Source organism: Tyto alba, unplaced genomic scaffold (assembly GCF_018691265.1).
Source record: "Tyto alba isolate M040663 unplaced genomic scaffold, T.alba_DEE_v4.0 Super-Scaffold_2, whole genome shotgun sequence".
Classification (NCBI taxonomy): Eukaryota; Metazoa; Chordata; class Aves; order Strigiformes; family Tytonidae; genus Tyto; species Tyto alba.
In genome coordinates, this window is record NW_024881282.1 from 46,452,484 (window position 1) to 46,472,594 (window position 20,111).

The 20,111-nt window shown below is 37.8% G+C and overlaps 1 protein-coding gene across 1 annotated transcript in view; it reads right to left on the minus strand.

Moving 5' to 3' along the window:
• The window catches only part of OTOGL (otogelin like), a 107,875-nt gene that overhangs the window by 40,779 nt on the left and 46,985 nt on the right, over nucleotides 1-20,111 (minus strand). Inside the window, exons 27-33 of the mRNA XM_042793212.1 lie at nucleotides 12,461-12,595; nucleotides 11,844-11,990; nucleotides 10,052-10,171; nucleotides 7,740-7,856; nucleotides 4,749-4,905; nucleotides 4,169-4,195; nucleotides 68-235 (exon numbers count right to left, since the gene is read on the minus strand). Coding sequence (XP_042649146.1) covers nucleotides 68-235; nucleotides 4,169-4,195; nucleotides 4,749-4,905; nucleotides 7,740-7,856; nucleotides 10,052-10,171; nucleotides 11,844-11,990; nucleotides 12,461-12,595 — 871 coding nt within the window. The remainder of the gene's footprint in view (nucleotides 1-67; nucleotides 236-4,168; nucleotides 4,196-4,748; nucleotides 4,906-7,739; nucleotides 7,857-10,051; nucleotides 10,172-11,843; nucleotides 11,991-12,460; nucleotides 12,596-20,111) is intronic.

Here is a 20,111-nt window from a genome sequence, read left to right on the forward strand (position 1 = left end):
GGCAAAGATCATTTATACAGTTTGAAAAATATATATTGCCATTAGCAAAATTGTTGAGAACACTTACATAAATCTTTATCTTTGAAAAGACCTGGCGTTATCATGAAACTGAAAATTACATTTCCATATGCTCTGGTTCTAGGCAGGGGAAATATCCTTCTACTGGATACGTTAGCTCCTATAATTGTGCCATTCTCTCTGTAACTTGCCAAAATATAGGGTCCTTCACCAAGACCTAAGGGAAAAAAATCAAATAGAAAAAGAAAAATTCTCCTTGTATAACACACAAAGCTTAAGTCTCAGTTGAAATAATATATTGCCTTAAATATTTCACCATACCTGGAATCAAATAAATTTGGAACTGCAGATCAATACCTCAAGGTATTATGCTGGAGTAGGTCTGTATCTATCTGTTCAATGTTATCCCTTATTCTTTGCTTGCTGCCCAGGGTAGAGCAGATACAAAGTGGGAACAAAAAAGTGTGGGTAGCTATCCTCACAAGATGACCTCTCAAGAAAGCAATCTGGGCTGCTTTTTTATGTTATTTAGTCTTTTACATGTCCTTATTTCTATAATTTGAAAGATCAACAGAGCAACTTTAATATTATTCCCCAAATAGACACTGATGGTACTGTAACATTGACAAAGGAATTCCCCCTAAAAAAAAACCAAAAAAAAAAAAAAAACAAAAAAAAACCACACCCAAACAGATTTCAAATTACAAGGCTGTAATTCAATTTTTGACAGCAGTATTGATTAAGCAGTTGTCTAGTTCATCCTCTCCCACAAACCACTTCTCCCTGCTACTGCCCTATTTATTAGGCCATCCTAAGTGCTTTAGCAGTAAAATGGTCAGGTGAAAAATAACTAGCTAATTTTCACATTGTCATTCAGAAGCTCATGCCAATATAACAGTTACAACAGCTTCAGCTGGTGCCACTGCCAAAACGGCACTGGCCTAACCATGCCCCACAGCAAACCCCCTGGAGCTGCTTCTGCTGGGCTGCAAAGACTCACAGGAATACATCCAGATACAACAGCATCTGATTTTGTCACTATCCCACCAAAAGAACCAAGAGCAGCATACTTCTAAACCTCACCTTGTGAATAATAAACAAAATGTGTAAGTTTTGTGAAAGCTTTTAATCCTTACAGGGAAAAGACTGAACCTCTTACCAGCCTAAGACAGTTCCTTTCAAATATGACTCTTCCAAGAGGGAAGGAATTCTTATAATAATGAGATTTGTCTCAGCTAAAGGTTAAACAGCGTTTTCTGAAGAAAACTACGTGAGAATAACTACTGTTTTTATATGGAAACTATGCTGAAGTTCCTATGCATGTGAAGCCCACAAGCTTGCGACACAATGACCACTTGTAAAGAAATGGCAAGACAATCTACCTTAAAAAGACACTTTATTCTAAATCATTGAATGTTCATCCCTACATATTAACAGACATTTTGCTTATGACTTGAGCAAAATCAGGAATGAACTGTAGTTTATAAAGTTTCCATAAAGATTCAGTAGTTTGACATCATACAGAACAAAAAAAGAATCAGAGCAACCCTAGCCCCAAAGGGTGTTCTGCTGGCACTTGGTGGTGAAAACGTGCATAACGCCATCCTTGACTTTGGTAAGGAGCTAAGCACCACAGAGCCACTCACTTCTCCAGCAAGAGAATCAAAATGGAAGAACTGAAAAAACTCACAGGTTGAGATGAAGATAGTTTGGAAAAACAAACAAACAAACAAACAACAAAACAAAACAAACAAACAAAAACAACAACAACCAAACAAACAAAACAAAGGAAAACAAACCCAAGAAACGTGATGCAAAAAACCCCAATTGCTCACCACCAGCTGACCGATACCCACCTGTACCCCGAGCAATGCCAGCCCCGGCAAATTTCACAACATCACATGTTCTGCAGTATCCCTTTGGTCAGTTGGGATCAGCTATCCCAGCTGTGTCCCCTCCCAACACCTTGTGCACCCCCAGCCTGCTCACTGGTAGGACAGCGTAAGAACCAGGAAAGGCCTTGATGCTGTGTAAGTAGCAGCTAAAACATGGGTGTGTTATCAACACTGTTTTCATCACAAATCCAAAAAATGTTACCATACTAACTATATGAAGAAAATTAACTCCATCTGAGCCAAAACCAGTACACCTTACTACTTTTTAAATAAGACAAAATTCCCTATTGCAGAGACATTATGGAAAGTCAGCTATGCCAAGCAAGATCTACATGCTGCTAATGTACTGGGCCAGACTCCTTGAAGGAGAAAAAAAACATCTACTATATGATGCCCATTATAGGATGCAAGTCTCTGCAAAGGATATATCAAAAGTCACATTCATATCATTGCATTTAGTCAAGTTCCCCTTCCTTTTCCATACCTTGCTCCCCACAAAGCACATGCACAGTATCCAAATATAAGAGGGGACACCACGGTAATTAAGTTTGTTAAATGAATCCTGCTCTCATTCTAAGGAACTGTCCTTTACAGTACAGTACTTGTGAGACCTGTGCATAAAATCCCGTAACCTATCAATTTCAAAATATAATAGGTCCCAGATCTGAAATTTACAGTACAAGCACAAGCCAACATCCTTTTAGAGCTTCTCCCTGACTGCCAAGATATGCTGCACAGTGCATTAATCCACCCCCACGCTGAATATGATGAGGTTATTAATTGAGACATTGGGGATTACTAAAATCATTCAACACAGCTGGACCACTTACCCTCACCCATTAAAAATAGAAGCAATGTTAAAACTACATATACCAAGTCAAAGAAAAAGCCCATCAATTAATTAAATTGAGTTATTTGAACCAGAGAAATCTCTTTCATATGTCAATGAAAGAAGGAAAAATAAAATAAAGCAAGACACTTCAGAATGAAAACCTAAAGATAATTGCATAGTGTGACAAATGTTCATAAAATTTATGAGGCTTTTTTATTTTTTTCCAAAAATCATACCAAATAAATTATTACTCTGATTAATCTTAAATTGGTATCATCAGAGATGCATTATATCCACACCATTCATTTTTGGAGAAAAGCACTTGAATTTCCCTGTGCCAAAGGCAATTAATTCAGTGAGATGAAATGCAAATGATAATAACCATGTATAACCTTCTAAGTTGCACACTAATGTGTCAGTATTTGAATTCCTTACTAACAGGATTGTCTGTGTTTATGTAGGATAAATCTCAAGTAATACGTGAGAAATTGCACAGAAAAACAGTATTTTAGATCTCCAACGCAGAACAGGAGGGAAGAAAAAGTCAGTATAATGACATTAAATAGACAAAGAATATGTCACAAAATTACATACAATAATCCAGGCTGCTCATACAAGTCACCTCTCCTTTCTAATGGATCTGAAGGTCCAGTGACCTCGAGGGATTGTGACTATGCTATCCTACCCTAGGGAACAAGGAGAATGGAAAAGAGATAACCTCCAGCACCGCTGCGACTGACAGAGATTCTTCTCAGCACAAGCTACAAAGGGTTTTATTTGCAGTGTGCACTGTACCATGTTTCATCTGAGATGCCACATGTGTTGTTTTGCTTACAAATATGATGTCTGCTTCCGTGCCACTGCTGTCCCTGGACATAGAGCAGAAAAGCCCATGGGGACTTGCTTTACTAACTTGCTGAGCTCATTAAACTCACATACCTAAATCAGGAGTACCAACAAAAAAAAAAAAAAAAAAAAAAAAAAAAAAAAAAAAAATCATTCTAACCTGTGAAAGAGAGAAATTACCAAACACCAAACTATATTTTCTTAATTTTCTTCCAGGGTTAGTCTGAGTGAACTGATATAAGAAAAGTGTCTCTTGGGTATTTCTTTTTTAAAGACAAATAAAATAAATGAGGAGAGGAGAGATAAATATCTCAAAATAGCCTCATGCAGAAAGAAAGATGATAGAATAATATATCAAAGACACCTTCCATATTCTAGAGTGGTCCATGTGGGGAACTATCTGCAACTAAATGCTTTATAAAAATGGATTCCATTTTGGAACCAGGGAGTACAGATTTGTTTCTAGTACATACCTAGCTGGTAAGCTAGAAAACATGAAGAGTAAGTGTATTCAGCAACGTATATAAATATAAAATATGAGGATGTATCAAAGACAGTAATATCAAATGCTACATACCTTGATTGTAATATTCACAGTCATAAGCTAAAAGAAAAAGAAAACAAGCATATTATTATTACAAAGTAACAACAGGATCTATGCATATCTGCATCCTAAAAATGTAAAATTCCTCTTCATCAGAGGAAGTTTCATTTCCCATAATGTGTTTCAGTCAGTGACTTTGTTTCCCTAGGCTTTTATTCAGTGACATACAGCTGTCTTTAAATAGATATGCCAGGACAGCAGACCTGAAGCATGAATTATTCTACAGCCACGAACCATTGCTGCTGTCAGTGAAAAGTAGAACAGACTGAGTCTCATTGCAGCCTTACAGAGAACGATGACCCCCAGAGCTGGTACACCGGTGCCTCTCCAGCAGTCTCTCAGCTGGCACACCCTGAGCACAGCCAGCCCTCTTCAGTAAATCAGCAAATTTGGGTATATAAAACAAACCAGCTTGCACACAGACAGCTTGAAAAATGTGTAGCAGTACATTTATTATCTAGATGCTTCTGTCATACTTGTATTATATTGGGCAGCTAAAGGCCAAAAATGCCTCACAGATTAGCTCCAGTTTGAGGTCAGCACAGGTACATACCACAGAGTGAAGGAGATCGCCAGTGAATCGCTGTTCCTTGCTGGCAGCACTTGTGGGCATAAGCTGCAATACTGGTACACAAGCACTCACAGTCTCCACCAAGATTGCAGTTGCACGTATCTGTGTGGCAATTTTTGACAAAAGAAGTCACATCAATCTGGGGGGAAAAACAAAATAAAAAGAGGGCTGGTGACTTAACTGAATAAGCTGTACAAATTCCTGTTGCACCTTTTTCAGCAGGAGTGCTACCTCTGGATTGACTGGGAGAATTTAACACAAAAATAAGGTATTTTCCTAGGTTTGGGTACATTCCGATACAAAATTAGTTTTTGAATGATCAGCTTGCACCTATGTTACAGGCCAAGAGAAAATTTCAATCAGTGACTATTAACAAGTATCTCTGTCCATACACTCACTGTTCATTGATTTTGGAGAGTATATTGAGGCTGGCAGTTCTGGTTTTTAAAGCAAATACTGCCATCTATAGTCATCCTGTCAGTTTTCCATGAACAACAACAAAGTAGGAGCTGCAACTCTGATTATCAAGTAATTAAAGTAATAATTTGTAGAGGGGGTTTTGGTCAGAGAAAGAAAGCTTGAACACGCTGGTGACATTTTGCAGACAAATATTTCTGCACTTATCAAGCTTTTGATATACTTTGCCCACAAACCTTCATTAGATCAGAAACCCACATCATGATTCTAAAATCCTATCACATTATTTTGTGGTTTTACATGATACAATATTTCTTGAGTTTTAATCAACTTTTTTGTAATGTTGAGCAGCATTTCCAAAACAGTGGTTCCTTCCTTTAAACACATGGAATGTTTAAAGGAATGCTTTTCTTCAGTTTAGGCTCTGGTCTAACTCAGTTGTAGAGCACTCAAATGGCACATGTCAGATTACAGAAATACCATTACAATAACAAAGCAGCACTTATCTAACATGGAGACAGCTTCTCAGCTGGCAGTTGCTAGAAGCTGGCAGGGCTATGAAGACTGTTTTTCTGCCTTCAGTGGAGAGAGATGCCATCTTGCTCTCATTCTTTTTCTTATTTTGCAAACAGGGATACCACTGGGGGGGGGGGGGGCAGGGACACCCAAGCATTAGCTCCATTGAAAATGGTTATAATAGCTTCACAGGAACCACCAAACAGCAGATTGGCTGCAAAGAGCTCAACCTGTCTCATTTCTGCTGCATAGCATCTCTCCATGGGCCAGCAACATCCTGCTGTTGTAACAAAGTGGGAGCCTTGGGTCAAAGCTCCTGCTGAATTCAGGAGTCATGAGGAAGACATTTTTTTCTTCAAGTGTTGAGGTTCCTCGGCCCCCGCTGAGTTCAGCACTTAGCTGGGCAACTGCAACCCATCAGTTGCTGCCAGCCAGAGATCCAAGATTTTGTCTCCCTGTAAACAGGGTTTTCCAGCCTCAGCTGAACTCTGAGGCTGCCTGTCCCACAGGCAGGAGCTGGCCTCCACGCGCAGCAGGATCCTCCACCACCCACGCAGCAGGAGCCACTGTAAGAGCGCTGCTCCGAGCACATCTTGAAACCCACATCTACACTTTCTGTTCCTTCTGTGCCCCCAGTGCCAACCACTTGCTTTTTTCCTTGGCTCCCAGTTCCCCACCCGCACAGCCAGCAGTCAGCTGCAGATACCCTTGTTAAGAGGTCACTTTATATTACATTTGTAAGAGCTGCATTTTCACATGATGATGAATAGGTTGTAAAAACACCTGAAAGATGTTTGCTTCACAGGCTGTCCCATACAAGGTGGCTATGTGCATGTGAAAATACTTGAGTACTAAATAAACATGTTTTGCACCTGACATGCATTTTTTTAACATAATTATTCTAAATTTCTGGCATAATGTTTACAAATTTTGATCACAACATGGATAAGATCTAGAAAATGAATGTTCAAGAGAAAACATCTTTCTTTACAAGTTATAATAATACAGCTCCTTAAAAACTCTCAAAAGTTCCATTTTTATTTATTACTTTCCACTTTGAAAATACACTCATCACTATGTTCTCAGGCACATGCTCACAAAATTCTTTACATAGTAACTAAAGTCAACATTAATAAATCTCTCGGGTTAAGCTACTGCAACCTCCTCCTCAGGCAAATTCCTAACCATGTTGCTATCAAACTTCAGTCCTGAAAGTCAGGAGGTTCAGCAGGGAAATCTAATGATCTCATTTAGTATTAATAGTCATAAAGAAAATAAGAGACTGAGATGAATTGTTGTAGTGGTTCTTGCTTGCACAGGTGTAAAGAAGCACCTTCGATAACTAAATACCTTTGTGAGGCTGAAATCAGAAATAGGGCAAAACGTATAGAGCATGTCTTGCATTGATAAAGAGTGGACTAAAATGGAATAAAAGATTTCCACATAAGCTATTGTCCCCATCTTGTCTAGACTGAACTTAAGGACATCCCTTGTAACTCAATTCCCAGGCTCAGCCAGGTATTGTGAAAACAAGGACACCAAACCTCAGAATTTTGATAAAAAGCAGATGATAAGCTGTCAGCCAATTAAAAATACTGATAGCTCTGAAGCTGAAATCTCACTCTCTCATATATGTTTCTATATTGAGCAGAACAGTTAAGAAAATAAAACCATTTGAGGTAAGCTGTAGGCACATTACACAAATGCTTATTTTAGAATCCTGCAATATATACAAAAGCCTTCAAAATTTAGCTACCTATATAAATAAAAGATATAAATAAAACCTAAAGAGAACAGAACCTCAATTATCCAGTCTACGAACTCATGGCTCCCAGTTATCACTATTATGTTTAGGCTCCAGTCTTGAAAAGAACAAGGAGCTCTGCACAAACATAGCCCACCCACATAGAGGTACTTGCAGTGCTTTCCTCTGTATCCTCCATGGCATTCAGGCTGAGGGAAACGGCAAGAAGAAATTAATTACTGGAATTTTAATATTTTCCTACATGAGGACACAGTCTGGATATTTAATAAACTTACCACGTTGCGACAAGGTGCAAAAACATCACTGTATAAAATTGAGCATTCCTTTTTGGCATAAGGGAACTTGCTCTGATGTACTTCACATGGTCTTAGTGTTTCATTTGGGCTCTTGCACTTGAAAACAAGCAAAAATACCACAAACATTTTATATGAATGTGTGTTTACCATGGATTCAGGTACGCAATAGTATCATATAATTCAATATCTGCCTACTCAGAAAACAAAAGTGAAGTTTAAAAGCTATCCTCTTCATCTTCCCCTTTCTTTGATTTGTTGTTATAATTGAAAACATTCGCACAAAAAAAAGAATTTGTGTTTTGTTCTGAAGTACTAAAATGTTCCTGCTGTCTTCTCAGCACATAAAGACAAAATGTTTTCTTTGTGACACATTATAATCATTACCAGAGCAACCAACTGTAACATCACAAACAAATACATGGTCCAAATCCATCCCTAGTGGTTTTGCACTGACTTTAAATGGAGTCACACTACAGATGGCTTTAGCCCTGTAAGTTCAAATAAAGAAGCAGCGGTAGGAAGAGAGCAACCCATAAAAAAAAAAAAAAAAAAAAAAAAGAGTCAAAGATCATCGTGATAACTCAAAAATGGCTGATCTACAACTCCCTCTCTTAAACTCTCTCTTCAAGAAGAAAAACAAACGAACAGAAAAATATAACAAAACAACACTCAGCTTGAAAACCACAAGTTCATCTAAAACCATACCCTCTTGGTGCAGCAGGGAAGACCAGCAAGGGGTAATGAAGGATCCGTAGGCAGCAGTGGGGTGTCCCAGCGCAGCCTCAGCCGCAGTGCAGTCGCCCACCTACGCTGCCATGGGCGGGTGTGCTGCCACTCCCGTGAGGGAGAAGTGCTGGAAGCATCCCACACTTCACAGTGCCAATGCAAGCACATTTGCCCGTGGCAGAGTTGGGTTCTAGACCTCCAGCTATCCAATATTCCTTTACAGCATTTAGACTGTGCAGAAAGGATCACCGGGGTACGTCTCTACAAAGGCCAAACGTCATTTCTGAAAAAATCTCTAACGCTTACTCTGGGGGCAGATGAATCGTCAAGGCTGGCTGAGTGCAAGCTGCCTGGAAAGCCAATGTTGAACTCAGATCCTGAGTGGTCTGGCAGCCACCGAGATCAGAAGATTATATGAGATTTTCAAAAATATATATCTGGCCACAAAAAGGCAAGTGTGAGTTTGGTCTGCATAAATAAAGGTCAGAACATCCTAGAAGTGAATGCCCTATGCAAACACTACACACTTTTTTAAAGCAGCCAACTGAACTGATAAATTGGAAAAGAAAATCTCACATCATACAAAGTATTTCCACATTTCTTTATGTACCACCTTCTAGATGAGCAGTATAACCACCAAAACTACACCTTTGTCTTGCTTGCTCACACAATTTAAACATTTTATGTAGAGATCCAAAGGGAGATATTGAGGGAGCGAAGCCTCAAAATCTTTATTCCAAAGCAGAATAGGTATAATATTCTTTCATGAGGTGAGAGATTTTGGTTCAATTTCCTGCTGTGAGTCAAGGAGAGAACAGATCTCACAAACATCCTAAGGGAGTGTTTTACAAATACTGATTTTTCAGGGGGTTCACAGGGCTATAAAACCTTACAACTTCTCAGCACAAATTAATAAAATACCTATTCTCCTGTGTTATAAAACAGAGTTGAGGTCATCCACTCTCTGCAGCCTCTTCCCTTCTCTTCAGAAACTAAATTTTCATACTGGGTTATGACTGTTACTGTGCTGAGCTTTTTCTGTCTCACCCTTTCACCACCTCTACTTTGTTAGTTTGTTCTCTGTTTATAAACTGCAACTAAAAAAAAAAAAAAATCACCATTTTTTTTTCGGTGTTCAGAAAGAAACCTTTTTCCAGATCTTTTTTCCCCAGCATTCACACGCTATTTATTTTCAATATCCTGATGCCTCCAACACCAGAGAAATTACAATTGTTTTTAAAGTTCAGCTGAATCCAAAATATCAGAAGCAATGAATGCAACTCCGTAGAAAACTGAAATCCAAACATGATAATTATCTTATATAGGAAAAAATATATTCTTCCCTAAAGAGATTATTTGGTTTCATTCGAATTCAGTATATGTTTTCTATGACATAAAACATTATTAACACATTTTGCATCTACAGACATAAAAATGAAAATGTCCTCTTATATGCTGACTATGAGTTTAGAAAATCCCTGTACATTGTGTGCTTATAACATGTTCATTTATAAATTAAAATTGTCATCCTTTTTTTCTAAACTTTTACTGTACATGGGACTCACCTGTCCTAATACCCAGCTGTCTCCAAACACCTGTGCATTTCTCACCTCCATGTTGTTTGATGTAGTCAGATCATTTGAAGTATATTTGTCAAAATTTCCACACAAACCCGCTAGTTTACCCTAAAAGAGAAGACAGATTTTTATTTTTTTTTTAACATATACTGACAGCCTATAATCAGTATAAATGACATAAGTGGAATAAAACATTCTTAAACTGAAAAATGTGAATGCAATGCTGACTTATTCTTTGAAAATATCTGACACTCTGCTATGCTTACAGTTCCATATTGAAAATAACTTTTAATAGAAATTTATGTTTTCCTTTTTTCTTCCTGTTTTCCAGAACCTGTTCTTACTGTCTGCCTGTGAAAAGGGACTGGAATTCAGTCATATTTTTTCCTGAAAACTTAGTAGTGCACCCAGTCCAAAAGTCAAAAGTTCAGGTGAATTACCTCATGATTGTGAAGCCTGACTAGTTGTTGTCATTAAAACTTGCTGCCTCTAATTTTAGCTCACAATAGCAAGAACATTTGTAACAGCAATTACAAAAGAGACAGCTGCAACTTTCTTGTGTTGGGGTATGTGGTCCTGATGGAAAAAGTGTATGTACATGCATACAGATATACACACATGGAGAAAAAGATATTTCTGTACAACAGTAAAATGTAGAGTTGGATTCCTAGGGTGCGGTGGCTCACTAATGACTTCTTTTTCCTTAAGGTCTGCTGCAGACATTATCTTACTGAACTAGAGACTCTGGAAGAAACAGCCACTGGAAACAGAAAGAGCTTGAACTATTTGTGTCCCTGCATGCAACCTGTAGAACTCAGCTCCCTGCTAGCTTATCCAAAAACAGAAGAATTTTTTTTCACTATATGTATTGATGGCTGATAAATCAGCTTGTATGTGAAGCAAGCATTTTATGGCTATTGGGACAAAAGCCTATAATAATGTTGCTTTAAAACCAGGTTAGATGGTCATTGTAACTTTGACTTACACTTCAAAAAATCTGATATTGTATTCTAGCATAGAGTGCTTTCTTTTCTTTTACTGAAAAGAGCTCCCTCTCAATATACATGTTCATGGCTCTGCCAGGACCCAAAGACTGAGTTGCAGAGACATCAAGACAGGTGATGATATAGGAATGGAACAGAAAAGAGCAACTGACAAGAGAAGGAACTTCATATTCTTCCCTGCATCATGGCTGAACCCTGACACAGTATACTTATCAGTTTAAATTACAGTTTTGGTCTAGATCCTTTCCTGTATCTTGTCTTCTTAATTTAAACCCAAGATTTGACTCCCATCTGTTCATCTCAGCAGCCTCTACTACATCTCAGGGTGCAGTTCTGTCACCAGCCTAATCCAATCTGTGCTACAAACATGCTGTCTTCCAAGTCCCCAGATATGGAAGCTTCTTTTCCATTGGCTTCAGCAATTATGAAAACATGCAGTGAACTGGGTAACTCAAAACTAACCCTCTCTTCCCACCCTCAAAGTAAATTTGAGTCAGAGCTGTATCACTGCATATCTGAAGGGTTGAAATGTGTGGAGCCTCCAACAGGGTAAACAAGCTTGTGGAAACCACCTCTTCTCTTCAGGAGTCCAGCCATTAAATTACATTCTCCATCTCTTCTTACCTGGGAAATGCTAGGAGCTGAGCACCATGATAAACAGCTGTATCACTGGGAAAGTTAGTCACGAAGAAAAAAAAAATCACAGTTATTGAATAAGAGATCACATTAGCAACACAGAGTGCTACACAAAACCTCAAGTTTTTATTTTGGCTCACCTTCCATCGAGGTCCAACTTTAACATGCATCATTGTCTTCTTATCCCACAGAATTGTAATGTCCTGTTCTGGAAAGTGTATCACAGTATAATATCCAGCCTTCCAAAGCTGATAGTTAGATTTGTTTTTCTGTCCTCTTAAGGTCTTCTGACAGAAATGAATATTTATTAAGATCTTATAAAGTAATTCTACCAAGGTATACAGCCAATTAATAACAAAGTGTATACTGAAGAACACTTTAGCATATAGCTGGATCAATAATATTACTAGAAATGTTGTTTAATACTTTGATATTTTGTCTTTTCAATCATTCAAGTTTGCTTTGATTTTGTACTTTTGTTTCCCTTTCAAAACTGAGTGGAGAGAAACAAATAAATCCCAATATGCTTCAGCTCCTTGAGGCTTTTGATCAGTCTTCTTTGTAGGACAAATAGAACTTGAAAAAAACAATGAAAAAATAAGACTTTTCCTGGGACCTGCTGCTTCATCCAGGCCAGGGAACTTGTATTATGTTAACTCAGACTGAGACACATTTTCCAAAAACATGCTCCTTTAGAGTTGTAACTTTACAATGCTTATCTTAAAGGGCAAAACAGAAAGGAAAGATAATAACTAACCTGCTTCTCAGAAGGTTCACTAAAATAAATCTCAGTGTCTCCAACAGTGATGAAAACATTCTTTGAGCAAACAATATCATTGTCAAAGCACTTTTTGTTCTGAGCAATTATAGATATATTTGAGTTATCTGTGCTCTGCAATATAAAGTAGAAATCATTTTACTTATAGATTCAATTGCATTTTACTCCTGCAGATTTATTCCAGGCTTACCATCACAAAAAGATGGATAACTTACTTTTTACACCTCTTTGACATGAAACTTAAGCTACCAAACAAGGAAATGCATTTTTAAATTCAAAGCTGCACCCACAACCAGCTCAAATTTTAGAGTTAAAGAGCCATTACATTCAGCTGTGAGTCCTCTTTCTGAGGACTCCACCAACTCAGAGAATCAGCCTACCCCTAAAAGAAGAGTCTGGTTTAGGCTTTTAAAATGTGCTCATATGTGGAATCTAATATTTACTGCATGGTATGGCTGTCAAAATCGAGACATGCTATAAAAAGAGCTTTATTTTTACACTGAGGTACATGAGATCAAGCTGTTTTCGTATTTTTAAAACCAAGAAACCTACCATCTGTCAGTAGTAGATAGAACAATTTTTGTACCACCACACATCAAAATCCACAAAACCATGAGTCATGCTCAATGTTATTGGAAGGGTCAAAGGTTCCTGATGATATTTTTGTTTGTATTTTTTTTTCTTTAACTGTTCAGAGATTTGTCTACTCTCTTGTCCTTTGACTTACTGATGTTTTAGTACCCAAAACTCAAATTTACTGCCTTCCCAATCCCATACCTGTTGGCTCTCCAACCTGTAAATTAATTTTGCATTCTAGGCACATAAAATCACTTCTGCACCTTGGCTCAACATGTCTGTTTATTCACCTACAGCTTCTGTGGATCTTCTGTGCTCTGAGAGAAACACATGTGCACCTTGTAAATTCCCCATGATAGGATTTGTATTGGAACAAAGGAGACCAGCTGTATTTTCAGAGTTGGCAATGCTACCATGAACAAAAATAAAATTGAATTACTGTTATTATTTCTTATTTTAATTTGCCTTTCAATTAATTTCTGTACCAATCCTTGCAAGTCAACAAGAAGCCATAACTATAGAAAAGACTTGAGAGTTAACTTCATAACATTAATATAAGTTAATAACAGTACTTCTGAATCCAGTTTAATTTTTGATCAAATTAAATCCTACAGTCATTACAATCTTGAGACAGATATGAAATAAAAATCTTGGAGGTGTCAAGCTATATATCTCACTTGTTGAGTCATCCAGTCTTATGTGAGACACTTGGGTAGTACTGGAAACAAAAAGGTGTTTAAACTTCTCTTCTTACTCCCACCCTCATTAAAACATTCTCTGAGACTATGACTAGCTGAAACTAATTGCAGGTGCTAATGGGCATGGTGGGCAAGATGGGAATGCTGGTTTTCAGCAGTTCCCCAGTCCTGGGAACACCTGCTTGGCTCCCAGTGATAAAGACTCTTGGAGAGCTCCACTTGGCCACAGTGGGAGGGTCCCTTGCCTTGGTTTGTGCCCACAGCATCCTTCCCCAGAGCTTTGCTGCTTCCCTTGGTTGGTGTACCTCTCCCTTGGTCAAAGTACCCCTGAAAGGTGGTGGGTACATACTCCTGTCTCACATTTGTACCTTTATTTGTTCTGTGCTCATCGGAAATGAAGAATAAAAAAACGTATCAGCAATTTTTCCTCACCAGTGAGAAACACTGTATACAGAAAATACAGGTGCTACAGGAAGCAGTACTTTTTTTTTTTTTCCCCCTTAATAAAAATCATAGTGACCAAACTGTTTAAAGAACAGTTCCAATCTTTAAAAAGCAAAACAAAACCAAACAAACAACAACAAACAAAAAACCCCAACACAACAACAAAAAAAAAAACAGCCAACCCTAGATGATGATGGGAAGCACAGAGGTATTTTTGTTGCCACACAGAGGAGGTGCTACAGCTTTACTGCCCTTAGTCTAGCATGGCCCACAAGCCAGAGGATGCTGCTGCTTGACAGAAAGCACTCTACAGCAGGTGCAAGCAAATGCAATGAACATAAGGTGTGGGAGACTGCCTGCAAGCTTTATGTTACCCTAATCCCAGGGTTTAAGAAACAGGTGGTAGGTGTTAGCAATTAGTTTGGAAGACAACAGTTAAACTGGGTAGAGTTAACCACTAGCTGCTCAGTGGTAAGGGGGTGTAGGAAATCAGCTCTTCATGATTTATCAGGGGAACTCAGTTTAAAAGTAATGAAATCTTCAGGGTAAAGCAAAGTTCAATTGTTTCATTCTGTTATAAAGCTCTTTTAGGTTGCACTCAGAATAAAATTGGTCACTACCTTTTTGGGAAATACACTGTGTTTTAATTAGGCCAGGCTTGCTGCTGGAGTCGGTCCAGTAATTGTTCCCCTTCAAGTCAGATAACAGCCCAGAGCATTTTTGGATTTATTGGAGGTGACGTGGTAAATTAAAAAGGAGACAAACTCATTAGTTTGGTAGATAGGATGCAAGCTGATACATTCTGTGCTGGCCAAATGAAAAGTGAGCAAGGAAGCTACCACCCCACTACGAATCAGTTCAGAAAAGGACTTTGCTTGCAGTCTGTGGGTCTATTTGATGCCTAGGACACGTGGGCTGTTTTCATTGCAAGGTTCATTCCTCCTCAGTTAGCTTAGCCTCAGCAAAAGGGGATGCTCTGATTTAATACAGAAGCAATGTCTTCACTGTAAGAAAAGAGATGGAGGCCTTTATTTTAATAAGGATAGTTAATTTAGGCTAATTATCCCATAGTAAAAATACACCTTTTTGGCAATGAAAACAAGTTCTGGCAGCAGCAGTGGGTAGCTGTATTAGCCATGCTAATTGAAGCTGCTGCCTGTGCCTTCTGACAGTCCAGGCCAATCCCTTCAGCTGAACAGCATCAACATACTCAAGTCAGAAGTTTCTGTGTATGGCTGGGATTTGAGCCAAGGGCAAAAGTTGAGTTATATTTCAAGTTAACTCTGCAGTAGAGAGAAGCCTGGAGACAAGGAGTGTTTTGCTGACCAAAGCCAGAACAGGGAGTCCTGAAGACATGTGAAGTATTTCCTTACTTGTAGGACTGCTTGTTGGTGTTAAATTACTAGAAATTACGCAGGATGGAAATGCAGAGAGACAGTGGTGGTGGTTCAGCAGAGCTATGAGTAAACCAGACATTTAAGAAAAAGGGCTTTGCATTAAATCCTGAGTCTTCTCTGCTTTCTCTCTTTCTAATTAAATCTTAGACCTAAACCAAACTATAAAAGCACAATTATGGATTACATATCTCTTGTGGCTCGAAGCTTTCACGATAAGATTTGCTTAACGTACATACCCTTGCCATTATCTCCATACACGTCAATAAAAATTGAGTCCTTTCCCAGCCATACAGTACCAGCCAAGTTCAAAGCTGAATGACAGTTTCTATCATGGTCTTCAAATTATTGTGTAACTGCTACATGTGCAGCCTCTTCTTTCAGCAGGGAAGAAATAAAGTGCAATTGAAACTTAGCACTTAACTATTGCCAACACAAAAGAAAGAACAGGGACTATTTAGATAAAATGAGGATCATCTTTTATTGTTTGTATAAGACAGTGAGGTCTTGAGCAAATCTTGACAGCAATTAGGGACTGAGATAGTATAAATGACAATGATCAAGTTCCATCTCTCTAATCTGCACTGGATCCACACAGGTATGAAAACAATCTTTTGTCACTACTACTGGAAGAAATGTCCAAGTAGAAACTAGGATCAGGTCTAATGAATAACAAGGTGTGGGGGGGTGTTGTTGGTTTTCTTTTTTTTTCCTGCACAGTCTCTTTCCAAGGCAGAGTCACTCTTTACCTTTTTAGGTAAAATGCACCCAACAGGGGATGTACTACAGTTCATCATGTGAAACCTACTTATGCTGACACACACTAGAAATAAAATGGTTTTCCCACTGCAAGAGTATCTTCCCACGTAAATTACCATATCCAGCCTGTTCCAACTTAATATCAGTTTCTTTCTGATAACATGGAGTTGCCAAGCAACAGGGAAGACAGTCACAGCTCTGGGCAGTCAGTCAAAAGCTCATTGTCAGTTCTGCTTCTCAGGACATTCTTTTTCTAGACTTCACTGCACTTTTTTTCCATATTTCTTCCTAGCTGAAAAAGCAAAACACTGCTTTCTTTTTTTTTTTTTTTTGGTAGTGCTTGGGAATGCTAGAGTTTATTTTTGTTAGAAACTTTCTATTTCAATATCCCATTAGAAAATTTCTATTGCTATCAACCAGTAACAACAGTGGGCAGTGTGCTTACATAGTCAAAATGCAGACTGGGAGAAGGCAATTTAAAAGTGGCTGTATTTATCTTCTTTGAAACTTTCATTAAAATTTCTCTTGTTCAGTGTAAAGACTCATTCTTTTCCATTCTTAATACCCTGATTTTCTCTTTTTTTTTTTTGTTTTGTTCCCTACAATATACTAACTAAAGTGGCCATAAAATCATCTAGGCACATACTGAGAACGGGATATAGATTAGTCCTATTTTCATTTTGTTTTAATGACTCTTTAGAGATTTGCATATATAGACACATGCACAAACAATTGCAAAAACCTCTAAAAATACTGAAAAAAATATACAGTAGTTTAAAAGATAGAATTTGCTTTCTCCTTCCTAAATATTTTCAGATACCATTAGCTCTGCTCAAACTTAACCTGTCAGGATATTTTATGGAAACTCAGAATTAGTTTGGTTGTTGTTTATTGGACCCTGACTTTCTTCTGAAGGATCTTAACATTTGAAAACATCACTTTTAGTAAGCTTGATTTAGTGAGCATTTAGTGCAGATCTAGTGAGCATTTAGGCATGAATATTTAAGTGGTTTTGGAAAGCAGACAAATGCCTTGGCACCTGACATAGTCTTGCTCTGTTAGTTTCTTGTGCCATTTTACAGTGGGGTTGATCTCCAGATAATCAGTGAAAACACATTCATTATGCAAAGCTCATTCACAATTTACTTCAAGGAGGATCTCCTACTGGAAGGCTTCATTTGTTTTGCTGGTGTGGTAATTTCTTCTGTACCATTTCAAAATTATATGTATACATTCTGGGTAACTATTTAATCCCTGCTTTTGCATCCTGTACAAATTTCTATCATCATATCCTTTTCCCCATAGCTATTCAAACATTGGAGCAATATTGCTTGGAGTCAGCAGATGGCACTGATACACACTGTCTCAGTTTGGGAATAAATTCATGTGAAAGTTAGAAAAAATATTGTAGGAAAGATAGTAGGTGATCTTCTCACAGGAGAGAGAAAAGGAATAGTAATAGCACTTATATTTCCACTGGTATAATGGATTTCTATACAAGCATAACAAAACCAAAATAAAACAAAACAAACAAAAAAAATAACACGACATGCTTAGGAACTAAGAACCTAAGAGCTAAATTGCTCATGCACATACACATGCACATACATTCTCTTTTCCTCAGCATCTTCTATAGAGCTGCAGATTATGTGATTATTTTCCCTTAAAATATGGCAGAGAAACTTGCAATACACCTGTAAGATACGGCACATTTCTAGCATTGTAGCACAGTTGAGTAGAAATGGAGGAGAGCAACATGATTGTGTAGATTCACTGATGCAAATTCAAAGGGAGTGGGATTATTCCAGCTACTGACTCACCCTTCCAGATACCACAGCTTCCAGATATCTGCTAATGCATCCATGATAACTCTTTCCTATTTCTTTAAAAGTGATTTCCCAAAAGGATACACCTCAGGTAGAATAAACTCTCAACAGCTCTTGAGAAGATGTATTACAGGTATCAGTGAGTATGTATACAAGCAATAGGAAAAATAAATTATTGTATGATATTTTCATTATTATAGGTAGGGGTTTTGTAGTAGATTTTATGGCAATGTAGAGTTGTTGGGTGTTCTGAGGTTTGTCAATATTTTTAAAATTTAAATATTTTTTTAATCTACTGCTAATAATGAAACATACATGATGGAATATTTTACATTATATACTTCAAAACCTTGTTCTAAGTCAATGTTTCTTAATTTTGAAAAAGTTGATTAATCAGATAGAGATCACTGGAAAGGTTTGGGGCTTTTTTTTTTTTTTTTTTTATTTTAAGAGTCTATATTAAAAGGTTTGAGAAAAGACCATTTAAGCCAGATTTTCTTTTGTTTCATTTACTTAGATCTGCGTTCTTGTGTATCAGATTCGGCTTTTGCACAGGTCACAATACTGCAATTCCTTTCTAATTAAACTTGAGATATTCTGAAGATTAAGGATTTGGGAATATTCAAATATTTGTTTCCAAGTGACACATTCTGCAACACGAACTATTCTGAATCACAAATCACCAGCACAGTTGGTAGTGTTAGTTTTAAGTATTATATGAGACCTATTAGTATTGTTTTATTAATAAGTGCACAATAAATGTCAATATTTTATCACTGTTGGTTGTAATGATAAAGCAAAACATAATAGACATAGTGGTGATAAATTTGCCTTTTCTGAGCTCCAGCAAATGATGGCAGGAGCTAAAAAGCTGGAACTTGCACAAAGCTTTTATTTTTTTAAATATAACAAATGTCTAATATGTTTATTTACACTGCTGAAGTTTAGTTCCTATGCATTCAGGAAAAAAAAGAAAAAAAAAAAAAAAGAAAAAGAAAAAACAACAATAACAACAACAAACTCATATCCTGACCAAAACAAAAGTTTAATTCACAGTTCTTGTAACTCACTGACAACACCCAGAGTCAGAGGCCATAAACTGCTAAGCAGAATCTACAGGTGACTAGCCTAAGCATCCTCCCACTTTAAACACAGCAAAAGGCTTTCATTTTACTGCTGCAAACATACCATACAGCTTCCTGAAGCAGCAGCACATGGTGCTGGGTTTTGTTCATCTTTTACTGCTGTATCAGTAGAAGATGAGCATCAACAGTCCACAAAGCTGTACCCACCAGAGGGGATCCAACTCAGGCAGTCATTCTTACAGTGAACTGCCTTTTCAGGCAGCCATCAGATTATAACATTTTAGAGCTAGTATAGCTAATGAGCTGTTGAATGCTGAACATTAACCCAAAAGCATAAATTCAGGGTGAAAAGGTCACTTTCTTCAAGCTGTGTGGTCACTAAATGACAAGGTCCTCAGAAAGAGGATCCAACTTCTGAGTCACACCATGCTCACACTGCCTCCAAATTGCCATTCTCATGGCAAGAAACATTTCCCCAAGCCTTTCCTGGAAGCCCTCCATGCTAATCTGCACAAATTGAAAGAAATCTTTCCTTTGTTGGAGAATAAAAGTGATTCATTCACTGCATAATTTAATGGTCTGGAGAATCAGGTGGTGGAGACGGAAAGGCATGTAGAGGTAATTGAGTCTGAAATCATTGATCTGTAGAAAATGGAACCAGAGCATAAACCCATTGCCAGCTGTAATCAAATCTTTTGCTCACAGAAGGGGTAGAACAAATGGAAAAACAGGTACAAGCCAACGTTATCTGAGCACTGTACTTCCCAGATGAAGACAAAGATGGAAAGGGATGTCTCCCACAGGGAGATCACTACTGACCCTTACAGGACTTCCAGAGACCCAGAAAA